Source organism: Siphateles boraxobius, unplaced genomic scaffold (genome assembly GCF_051911475.1).
Source record: "Siphateles boraxobius isolate OS27281-9 unplaced genomic scaffold, OSU_SipBor_1 128, whole genome shotgun sequence".
Lineage (NCBI taxonomy): Eukaryota > Metazoa > Chordata > Actinopteri > Cypriniformes > Leuciscidae > Siphateles > Siphateles boraxobius.
Genome location: NW_027508731.1, coordinates 192,501 through 205,000, shown reverse-complemented (window position 1 = coordinate 205,000; position 12,500 = coordinate 192,501). Strand labels below are relative to the sequence as shown.

Below are 12,500 nucleotides of genomic sequence, written 5' to 3'. Positions count from 1 at the left end.
GTTGGCGTGTCTGATCTCTCTGGCTCCTCTGATGCTGGACGACTACATGACGTGTCAGGGGAACACACTCCTGCTGCTGCTGCTCGACTGGTGTCTTCAGGAAGGTACCGCATCACTGCCAGCACACTATATAAGCTATCTATATCCACTATTTTTATCCACATTATGCCCTTTTACAAAGTCTTGATTTTGTTTTAGGGTGTACTGGAATATGCTTTCATGCTTGATTGTTAAAAAAAAACATTATTTTGTCACATATTTTACATTGTTACTGCACCTCTCTCCCCAGTCTGGCTCGAACTTGCAGTGTAGTTCATGTTTCAATGATTATAAATACTCTGATTCAGTATAGATACTGGAAAGATGTACTTTGTGCTGATATGTCTCTTCATGTTTCTGTGGTCAGACTCCTTCAGCGGGCGGGGCCACAGTTTCCATGGCAGCGGTGGGCGGGGCGGGAAGAAGGCCCAGATGAGGTACTGTGTCCGAGTGCTCAGATCCGTGGTTTCCCTGGACCTCGAGGCACTCCGGCAGGATCTGTGCGATCAGGGGGCGATCGGGCAGCTTCTGGGTGAGTGTGTGTGTGTGTGTGTGTGTGTGTGTGTGTGTGTGAGAGAGAGTGTGTGTGGAGTATCACAGCGTTTACTGCTGAAATACTGAAGACTAAATGTGTGTGTGTGTGTGGGTGTGTGTGTGGGTGTGGGTGTGTATGTGTGTGTTAGGGGTGCTGCGCTGGTTCATAGGGAGACCGGAGGCCGAGGATGCCGTGTCTCTGGAGATTCAGATCGACTCCCAGTTCATTCTGTCTGTCCTCTGTGAGGGAGACATGCACAAGAAGGTGAGACGCATCATACAGACGATACGATCAAGAACACCTAACTAGCACTGGTTAAACGATTACACCTGTGTGTTCAGGAGTTGTTCGGCAGTGACGGTGTGGAGATGCTGATTCAGTATTTGAGTTTGGACACTGCTCTGATCTTCAGTGGTTTGGGTCATAATAAACTAATGCTGTCCACCGTCGACTGCGTTTGGTGAGACACGCGTGTTTATTTCTCTGTGGGAAATTCGCTGTGAATGCAAGATGAAGGTTTCCACATACAGTACATCCGGAAAGTATTCACTGCGCTTCACTTTTTCCACATTTTGTTATGTTACAGAATTATTCCAAAATAGATTAAATTCATTATTTTCCTCAAAATTCTAAAAACAATACCCCATAATGACAACATGAAAGAAATTAGTTTGAAATCTTTGCAAATTTTTTTTTAACGAAAAAAATCATTAGTACATAAGTATTCACAACCTTTACCATGACACTCAGAATTGAGCTCAAGTGCATCCTTTTTCCACTGATCATCCTTGAGATGCTTCTACAACTGGATTGGACTCCACCTGTGGTGCATTCAGTTGATTGGACATGATTTGGAAACTTCTATATAATGTCCCGCAGTTAACAGTGCATGTCAGAGCACAAACCACGCCATGAAGTCCAAGGAATTTTCTGTAGAGCTCTGAGACAGGATTGTATTGAGGCACAGATCTGGAGAAGGGTTCAGAAATATTTCTGCAGCACTGAAGGTCCCCATGAGCACAAGGGCCTCCATCATCCGTAAATGGAAGAATTCTGGAACCACCACCAGAAGAACAACCATCTCTGCAGCGCTCCACCAATCAGACGGAAGGCACTCCAGAGTAAAAGCCCATGAAAACCCATCTGGAGTTTGGCAAAAGGCAAAAGGCAAGAACTGGGAGACTCGTCAGGATCGAGGGAAAGATGAGGAACTGGGAGACTCGTCAGGATCGAGGGAAAGATGAGTGACTGGGAGACTCGTCAGGATCGAGGGAAAGATGAGGAACTGGGAGACTCGTCAGGATCGAGGGAAAGATGAGGAACTGGAAGACTAGTCAGGATCGAGGGAAAGATGAGGAACTGGGAGACTCGTCAGGATCGAGGAAAAGATGAACATGGGAGACTCGTCGGGATTGAGGGAAAGATGAGGAACCAGGAGACTCTTCAGCATCGAGGGAAAGATGAGTAACTGAGAGACTCGTCAGGATCGAGGGAATGAGGAACTGGGAGACTCGTCAGGATCGAGGGAAACATGAGGAACAATGAGACTCGTCAGGATCGAGAGAAAGATGAGGGACTGGGAGACTCGTCAGGATCGAGGGAAATATGAGGGACTGGGAGACTCGCCAGGATCGAGGGAAAGATAAGGGACTGGGAGACTCGTCAGGATCGAGAGAAATATGAGGAACTGGGTGACTAGTCAGGATCGAGGGAAAGATGAGTGACTGGGAGACTCGTCAGGATCGAGGGAATGATGAGGAACTGCGAGACTCGTCAGGATCGAGGGAAAGATGAGGAACTGGGAGACTAGTCAGGATCGAGGGAAAGATGAGGAACTGGGAGACTCGTCAGGATCGAGGGAAAGATGAAGGACTGGCAGACTTGTCAGGATAGACGGAAAGAGCAGGAACTATGAGAATAGTCAGGATCGAGGAAAAGATGAGAAACTGGGAGACTCGTCAGGATGGAGGGACTGGGAGACACGACAGGATCGAGGAAAAGATGAGGATCTGGGAGACTAGTCAGGATCGAGGGAAAGATGAGGAACTGGGAGACTCGTCAGGATCGAGGGAAAGATGAGGAACTGGGAGACTCGTCAGGATCGAGGGAAAGATGAGGAACTGGGAGACTCGTCAGGATCGAGGGAAAGATGAGGGACTGGGAGACTCATCAGGATCGAGGGAAAGATGAATGTACAGAGACAGCCTTGATGAAAACCTGCTCCAGAGCTCTGGACCTCAGACTGGGGCGACGGTTCATCTTCCAACAGGACAACGACCGTCAGCACACAACCAAGATAACAAACGACCCTAAGAACACAGCCAAAATAACACAGGAGTGGCTACGGCACAACTCTGTGAATGTCCTTGAGTGGCCCAGCCAGAGCCCAGACTCAAACCCGATTGAACATCTCTGGAGAGATCTGAAAATGGCTGTGACTCTCCCCATTCCAACCTGATGGAGCTTGAGAGGTTCTGCAAAGAAGAATGTGAGAAGCTGCCCAAAAATAGGTGTGCCAAGCTTGTAGCATCATACTCAAAAAATAATTGAGGCTGAAATTGGTGGCAAAGGTGCTTCAACAAAGTATTGAGCAAAGTATTGAAAAAAATGAATTTAATCCATTTTGGAATAATGCTGTAACATAACAAAATGTGGAAAAAGTGAAGCACTGTGAATACTTTCCGAATGCACTGTAAATACTGGGGAAAATCTCCTCACATTTACTTCATGCCAAATATGATTTCTTCTCTTCTGTGCAGGTCATGTGTTGTGGGCTGTTTCGGGACGGAGGACGTGTTTGTGGCGGGAGGTGGAGTTGATCTGCTCCTTCAGCAGCTGCAGGTGCAAACATTCAGCATGAGTGTGTGAAAAATGTGTGTGTTTGACTGGCATGTGTTTGACTGGCGTGTGTTATACTGGCGTGTGTTATACTGGCGTGTGTTCGACTGGCGTGTGATCGACTGGTGTGTGTTCGACTGGCGCGTATTCAAATGGCATGTGTTCGACTTGCGTGTGTTCAATTGGCGTGTAGAGTGCAGTCTCGTGGTTACCCCCCAGCCTGCGAGGGGCGATGGGGGTATGTGGCGAGCAGGACGAGGCCGAGGGCCTTGAGAGAGTCCTGAAGTGTCAACTAGTCTTTCCCCTGTGAGGCCTCCTTCCCTTCCTTTTACCTCTGTACAGATAAAATGTTGTTGGGATGATTCCGGTTTACGTGGCTATGCGGAATCGATAAAAAATTCTGTATTATGCATTTTTCATCGCTTATACCTTGGAACCTATTTCATGGTTTGCGTTCTCTAGCCACCAGGCACTGTTTTGTGCAAATGAGCGGTCCGGATCGCATTAAGGGTTTTCTGTTAGAACAGTTTCGTGTTAGCGGCCCCTAATTAATAACTAATGATTGTTGCGATGGAAGTGAATCAATCAAAACTAACTTTATCTGGACAATAACTTCATTTTAGAGCTGCTGTAAAGCCAAAACAATCTCTGTTACTTTAATTTCCTATTATCACTGTAAAGCTGCTGTGAAATGTTCTATATTGTTAGAAGCGCTATCTAAATGAAGGTGACTTGACTTGACTTCGACTGGCGTGTGTTCGACTGGCACGTGTTCGACTGGTGTGTGTTCGACTGGCGTGTGTTTGACCACATGTGTGATGTGCAGCGGAGCCCCACACACATGCTGATTGCGCTAATCGGGACTCTGCTGGAGCTGTGTGAGAGTCCGCAGGCCGTCACGCGTGTGCAGTGCTGGCGTGGCGAGAGAGACGTCACTGCGCCACAGCTCCTGTTGCAGATCTGGAGGAGCGAGGAGGAAGAGATGGGCATAACGCGAGATCGGCACGGGGTAATTGCAGGTACGGACACATCAGCCAGCCTGAACGCATAAAAATACACAGCTTACAGCACAGCTCACATATCAGGGATTAAAACACTGCCATGCCCTAGGTAATTGACCAACGGTTTCAGTGCTCAGTGTATTTACATTGATCCAGTGTGTTCATTTACATGATCCAGTGTGTTCATTTACACCGATCCAGTGTGTTCGCTTACACTGATCCAGTGTGTTCATTTACACCCATCCGGTGTGTTCAATTACTCCGATCCAGTGTGTTCATTTACACTGATCCAGTGTTCATTTACACCGATCCAAAGTGTTCATTTACACCGATCCAGTGTGTTCATTTACACCGATCCAGTGTGTTCATTTACACCGATCCAGTGTGTTCATTTACACTGATCCAGTGTTCATTTATACCGATCTAGTGTTCATTTACACCGATCCAGTGTGTTCATTTACACCGATCCAGTGTGTTCATTTACACCGATCCAGTGTGTTCATTTACACAGATCCGGTGTGTTCATTTACACCGATCCAGTGTTCATTTACACCGATCCAGTGTGTTCATTTACACCGATCCAGTGTGTTCATTTACACTGATCCAGTGTTCATATACACCGATCTAGTGTTCATATACACCGATCCAGTGTGTTCATTTACACCGATCCAGTGTGTTCATTTACACCGATCCAGTGTGTTCATTTACACAGATCCGGTGTGTTCATTTACACCGATCCAGTGTTCATTTACACCGATCCGGTGTGTTCATTTACATGATCCAGTGTGTTCATTTACACAGATCCGGTGTGTTCATTTACACCGATCCAGTGTTCATTTACACCGATCCGGTGTGTTCATTTACATGATCCAGTGTGTTCATTTACATGATCCAGTGTGTTCATTTACACCGATCCAGTGTTCATTTACACCGATCCGGTGTGTTCATTTACATGATCCAGTGTGTTCATTTACACCGATCCAGTCTGTTCATTTACATGATCCAGTGTGTTCATTTACACCGATCCGGTGTGTTCATTTACACCGATCCAGTGTGTTCATTTACACCGATCCAGTGTGTTCATTTACACCGATCTAGTGTGTTCATTTACACTGATCCAGTGTGTTCATTTACACCGATCCAGTGTGTTCATTTACACCGATCCGGTGTGTTCATTTACACCGATCCAGTGTGTTCATTTACACCGATCCAGTGTGTTCATTTACACCGATCTAGTGTGTTCATTTACACCGATCCAGTGTGTTCATTTACACCGATCTAGTGTGTTCATTTACACCGATCCAGTGTGTTCATTTACACCGATCCAGTGTGTTCATTTACACCGATCCAGTGTGTTCATTTACACCGATCCAGTGTGTTCATTTACACCGATCCAGTGTGTTCATTTACACCGATCTAGTGTGTTCATTTACACCGATCCAGTGTGTTCATTTACACCGATCTAGTGTGTTCATTTACACCGATCCAGTGTGTTCATTTACACCGATCCAGTGTGTTCATTTACACCGATCCAGTGTTCATTTACATGATCCAGTGTGTTCATTTACACCGATCCAGTGTGTTCATTTACACCGATCCAGTGTGTTCATTTACACCGATCTAGTGTGTTCATTTACACCGATCCAGTGTGTTCATTTACACCGATCCAGTGTGTTCATTTACACCGATCCAGTGTTCATTTACATGATCCAGTGTGTTCATTTACACCGATCCAGTGTGTTCATTTACACCGATCCAGTGTGTTCATTTACACCGATCTAGTGTGTTCATTTACACCGATCCAGTGTGTTCATTTACACCGATCCAGTGTGTTCATTTACACCGATCCAGTGTTCATTTACATGATCCAGTGTGTTCATTTACACCGATCCGGTGTGTTCATTTACACCGATCCAGTGTGTTCATTTACACCGATCCAGTGTGTTCATTTACACCGATCCAGTGTGTTCATTTACACCGATCCAGTGTGTTCATTTACACCGATCCAGTATGTTCATTTACACCGATCCAGTGTGTTCATTTACACCGATCCAGTGTGTTCATTTACACCGATCCAGTGTGTTCCTTTACACCGATCCGGTGTGTTCATTTACACAGATCCAGTGTGTTCATTTACACAGATCCAGGGTGTTCATTTACACCGATCCAGTGTGTTCATTTACACCCATCCGGTGTGTTCATTTACACCGATCCAGTGTTCATTTACACGATCCAGTTTGTTCATTTACACAGATCCAGTGTTCATTTACACGATCCAGTTTGTTCATTTACACCGATCCAGTGTGTTCATTTACACAGATCTGGTGTGTTCATTTACACAGATCCAGGGTGTTCATTTACACCGATCCAGTGTGTTCATTTACACAGATCCAGTGTGTTCATTTACATGATCCAGTGTGTTCATTTACACAGATCCAGTGTGTTCATTTACACCGATCCAGTGTTCATTTACACCGATCCAGTGTGTTCATTTACACCGATCCAGTGTGTTCATTTACACCGATCCGGTGTGTTCATTTACACAATCCGGTGTGTTCATTTACACAGATCCAGTGTGTTCATTTACACCTATCCAGTGTGTTCATTTACACCGATCCAGTGTGTTCATTTACACCGATCCAGTGTTCATTTACACGATCCAGTTTGTTCATTTACACAGATCCAGTGTTCATTTACACGATCCAGTTTGTTCATTTACACAGATCCAGTGTTCATTTACACGATCCAGTTTGTTCATTTACACCGATCCAGTGTGTTCATTTACACAGATCTGGTGTGTTCATTTACACAGATCCAGGGTGTTCATTTACACCGATCCAGTGTGTTCATTTACACAGATCCAGTGTGTTCATTTACATGATCCAGTGTGTTCATTTACACAGATCCAGTGTGTTCATTTACACCGATCCAGTGTTCATTTACACCGATCCAGTGTGTTCATTTACACCGATCCAGTGTGTTCATTTACACCGATCCGGTGTGTTCATTTACACAATCCGGTGTGTTCATTTACATAGATCCAGTTTGTTCATTTACACCTATCCAGTGTGTTCATTTACACCGATCCAGTGTGTTCATTTACACCGATCCAGTGTGTTCATTTACATGATCCAGTGTGTTCATTTACACAGATCCAGTTTGTTCATTTACACCTATCCAGTGTGTTCATTTACACCGATCCAGTGTGTTCATTTACACCGATCCAGTGTGTTCATTTACATGATCCAGTGTGTCCATTTACACAAATCCAGTGTGTTCATTTACACAGATCCAGTGTGTTCATTTACACAGATCCAGTGTTCATTTACACAATCCAGTCTGTTCATGTACACAGATCCGGTGTGTTCATTTACACAGATCCAGTGTGTTCATTTACACCGATCCAGTGTGTTCATTTACACCGATCCAGTGTTCATTTACACGATCCAGTTTGTTCATTTACACAGATCCAGTGTTCATTTACACGATCCAGTTTGTTCATTTACACCGATCCAGTGTGTTCATTTACACTGATCCAGGGTGTTCATTTACACCGATCCAGTGTGTTCATTTACACAGATCCAGTGTGTTCATTTACATGATCCAGTGTGTTCATTTACACAGATCCAGTGTGTTCATTTACACCGATCCAGTGTTCATTTACACCGATCCAGTGTGTTCATTTACACCGATCCAGTGTGTTCATTTACACCGATCCAGTGTGTTCATTTACACAATCCGGTGTGTTCATTTACATAGATCCAGTTTGTTCATTTACACCTATCCAGTGTGTTCATTTACACCGATCCAGTGTGTTCATTTACACCGATCCAGTGTGTTCATTTACATGATCCAGTGTGTTCATTTACACCGATCCAGTTTGTTCATTTACACCTATCCAGTGTGTTCATTTACACCGATCCAGTGTGTTCATTTACACCGATCCAGTGTGTTCATTTACACAGATCCAGTTTGTTCATTTACACCTATCCAGTGTGTTCATTTACACCGATCCAGTGTGTTCATTTACACCGATCCAGTGTGTTCATTTACATGATCCAGTGTGTTCATTTACACAAATCCAGTGTGTTCATTTACACAGATCCAGTGTGTTCATTTACACAGATCCAGTGTTCATTTACACAATCCAGTCTGTTCATGTACACAGATCCGGTGTGTTCATTTACACAGATCCAGTGTGTTCATTTACACCGATCCAGTGTGTTCATTTACACCGATCCAGTGTGTTCATTTACACCGATCCAGTGTGTTCATTTACACCGATCCAGTGTGTTCATTTACATGATCCAGTGTGTTCATTTACACAAATCCAGTGTGTTCATTTACACAGATCCAGTGTGTTCATTTACACAGATCCAGTGTGTTCATTTACACTGATCCAGTGTTCATTTACATGATCCAGTGTGTTCATTTACACAGATCCAGTGTGTTCATTTACACAATCCAGTCTGTTCATGTACACAGATCCGGTGTGTTCATTTACACAGATCCAGTGTGTTCATTTACATGATCCAGTGTGTTCATTTACACAGATCCAGTGTTCATTTACACGATCCAGTGTGTTCATTTACACCGATCCAGTGTGTTCATTTCTATGATCCAGTGTGTTCATTTACACCGACCCGGTGTCTTCATTTACACGATCCAGTCTGTTCATGTACACAGATCCAGAATTTTCAGCGTCTAAGTTCACAATAAACGCTGCTCCACACTAACATCTCTTAAAATCTCAAGTTTATATTCTGTCAGAGGGGTTCAGCTAATTAAAGAGTTTGGGAATCGCTAAAGTGAGCATGAATACAAAATGCAACTTTCTAAATTGAGCCGTCAGTTCATTACCATCACAAAGAAAGCCTCATCATGCACTTATTTTCTTTCCTCCAAAGTAAGGGATAAGCTGCTCTTTTCAAACTCTCACAAAAGAGACTCTCTCTCTCTCTCTCTCTCTCTCTCAGACGTGAAGCGTCGTGAACCGGCATCAGCATCATCTTCACATGACGTCAGTTCTGCTGTCAGGGATGTGTTGGAAAACCTGTGCGCAAACATCTACTGCATCTTCTGGAAACTGGGTATGAGAGAGCACTGTTTTATTTTCAGTAGTGTGGCTGTAGCTAAAATAGCATACATTCTCAAGTAAAAATTAACTTTTAATATCAGCAACTACATAACATGTCAGAATGCTTGTAAGGTCACAGTGTTTTACACATTTACACCTGAGCAAACATATAATAATCAAACACGCTCCTAAACGCTCCTCATTTGACAGTCCAGTTCAATTTAAGTGAATTGCTGAATTTAGTCATAGATTTAAAAAGTTAATCGTCAGTGGAGTTTATGTTGATTAAACACAGTAGCTTGACTGTAATGTAATTTACTGCTTGAAATTAAAGTCTGGTTTTAAAGTAACCAGCTGGTTATCAATGCTGACCTGCAGGATTTGAGCATCTGTCGGGTTTGAGCGCTGAAGATCTCGTCACACTCAGCATCATCCGCAGATACCTGGACTTCAAGGTAAGTCTTAATGACCTGTCAGCCTCGTCAGCATTAATGGGACGCATCACTGCAAACGCTTCTGCTTCACAGGTGGGAGAAGTTTTACACGAGGTCTCGGCTGAGCTGTTGACCGAGGGAGCGACGCCCGTCTCAACTGATGAAGAAGCCCTGAAGAGCCTTCGACAGGTCAGCGACGACACGTTGAACAATGTGTGCTCTCTGCAGCAAAGCATTCTGGGCCGTCAGCAGCAGGAGGAGCTGCAGGAGGAGAAGCTGCTGTATGAAGAGGTAAAACTGACCATCAGATATAGTTCTGCTGCCCGTGTCTCCTGTCCTGAGCTGCGTCCGGCGAAGGGGTTGGTGTGCATTTGATCAGTACCTGAGCAACTCTTTTCCAGATTGGGTTCACTCATAAGCAGAGAGAGATCGCAGCAGAAGCCTGGAGGAGATACGTGGCCAGAACCTCAAACTACAGCGTCCTGAAGGTCTGAGATCGTCATCCTCACACAGATTGGCATGTTCTCCAGTCTCTGCATTAATTCTTCCGCGTGTGTGTGTTTGTGTGTGTGTGTGTCAGGAGTTCAAGCGTCTGCGGGAGGAATGGAGCACCAGCGGCCCCGACGCTCCATCAGAACCGGCCCTCAAGGGACCCGAGACACAACACACCCTCTCAGATTAATAAACTCAGTCCCATACAGAGAGTCCAGAGTAACCCAACTTTGCAAAATAAAACTGTGTGCCTAAAGACTGAACATGTAATAAGCATGCACATGACATCACCGTTTTCACAAATTCGCATTTTTGTCATTTAAACAGTGGCAATAACGGTACCATTTCATAAAAAAAAAAAAAAATCATGCCCCCAAAACGCTGTTGTCGTGTAAACGAACGGTGAAAAAAACGCATAAATAGTTTTCTGTTTTTAGTTAAAAAAGGTATAATGTAAACGGCCCCTTAGTCTTTAGTTTTCATTGTCTTTGTCGCTGCGAGTTCTCGTTGCGAGTTCTATGCCCGTTTACACGAAGGGAAGACGCAGATATTTCCCTGTGGTTTGGTCTCTCATTTACACGAAATCCCCGTTTTTATCACAGAAAACGATTATTTGTAAAAACTCCGGCCAAACTGGAGATTTCTGATAATGCTGGTTATGTTTTGCACTTGACAACTGGGAGAAGTCATTTCACAACATACATGTTATGCTTTTCAGAGACATTGATATTTCTCATGTTCAGCAGTCTTTACTCCTACAGCATATGTATACATGCACAGTTTATTCTGGGCGTTTGAGGTCTGAAACCGAATGTAAATGGCACCATCGTAATGGATGAAGAGAAAGCATTTGGGTTTCTGCCTTACTAACCCTAGCGCATGTATATACCGCTAACTGTGTGTGGTCTGAGCTGCTGTGTGCATGTAAACGCAGCCAAAGTTTCAGCTGATTTCCAGGGTAAACTTAAGATCTAGATCTTGACTACACGATCTCAACATCAGCCTTCTGGATCATCGGACCATCGTCGAGGTCGGCCATAATGAGCGTGAGCTGCTTCATACAAGATCTCAAGCAAACATCACCAATGCTGAATGTCATCGACGATGATTGTGAAAGTGAGCATAATGACCAATAAAATAAGACAGCCGAATCAGAACAAAACAGTGTGTCCAGTCATCTTTAAGTCAGGTCAAATCACATTTATTTGTATTGCGCTTTTTACAATACAGAGTGTTTCAAAGCAGCTTTACAGAAATAACGGGAAAATAATGCAACAAAGTTTGTTAGCGTCACAGTCCAGCTTAAGTTTAATTCTACAGCACTTTATACCGTATAGATCTTTTCAAAGCACATTCACAGTAATAAACAGGAAAATAACAGAATCAATGATTATGAAACTTGAGACAAACATCAAATATGAGACAAACTCAGATTCAGTGGTGAAGCAGCTCTACAGAAGAAGAAAGAGTTGAATCGTAGGAAGTTGGTGTTTCTCACCAAGCGGAGCCGTTCTAAAGGCCATTTTTGAAACCAAAGCTAGATTGTGGTCAGAGGCGTCACATCGATCACAGTGTCTGTCTGAACTCAGAACTGCATGCCAGTGTTCTTCTCACACTACCTTTATCATATCTTTCTATGGCAGAAATAGTAAGAGTAGTGTACGGTTAGGAATTCAGCATCAGTCACACACTGTTTACATAAGAAGGACCAAATAAAATTGGCCTCTGACTTTACTCAGTGATTTGTGAAGCTGGCCGTAAATAAAAACCAATTGCAGAACCGCAGATAACAGTTTCCAGCCATCATGACGTTCACTGTTGAGCACTTGTTAAAAATACGTCCTTCTCAAAAATTTGCATATTGTGATAAAGTTCATTATTTTCCATAATGTAATGATAAAAATTAAACTTTCATATATTTTAGATTCATTGCACACTTTTATTGTTTTAATACTGATGATTTTGGCATACAGCTCATGAAAACCCAAAATTCCTATCTCAAAAAATTAGCATATCATGAAAAGGGTCTCTAAACGAGCTATTAACCTAATCATCTGAATCAACTAATTAACTCTAAACACCTG

At 43.6% G+C, this 12,500-nt stretch overlaps 1 protein-coding gene across 3 annotated transcripts in view; it reads left to right on the top strand.

The window, feature by feature from the left end:
* Positions 1-11,578, top strand: part of cfap69 (cilia and flagella associated protein 69) — a 45,030-nt gene extending 33,452 nt beyond the window's left edge. For 2 of the 3 annotated variants that reach the window (XR_013202189.1, XR_013202173.1), the window contains 12 exons: positions 1-104; positions 407-571; positions 723-838; positions 916-1,034; positions 3,334-3,415; positions 4,239-4,431; positions 9,390-9,503; positions 9,869-9,945; positions 10,018-10,215; positions 10,326-10,412; positions 10,505-10,659; positions 11,112-11,578. The exon at positions 1-104 is cut by the window's left edge and continues 119 nt beyond it. Coding sequence is in view for 1 of the 3 variants with exons in the window: in XM_077225197.1 (XP_077081312.1) it covers positions 1-104; positions 407-571; positions 723-838; positions 916-1,034; positions 3,334-3,415; positions 4,239-4,431; positions 9,390-9,503; positions 9,869-9,945; positions 10,018-10,215; positions 10,326-10,412; positions 10,505-10,606 (1,357 nt within the window). In the remaining 2 variants the exon portion in view is untranslated. Of the gene's footprint in view, positions 105-406; positions 572-722; positions 839-915; positions 1,035-3,333; positions 3,416-4,238; positions 4,432-9,389; positions 9,504-9,868; positions 9,946-10,017; positions 10,216-10,325; positions 10,413-10,504; positions 10,673-11,111 lie in introns of those variants that run through there. The other variant, XM_077225197.1, reaches the window with a different exon arrangement.
* Positions 11,579-12,500: the final 922 nt, after the last annotated feature.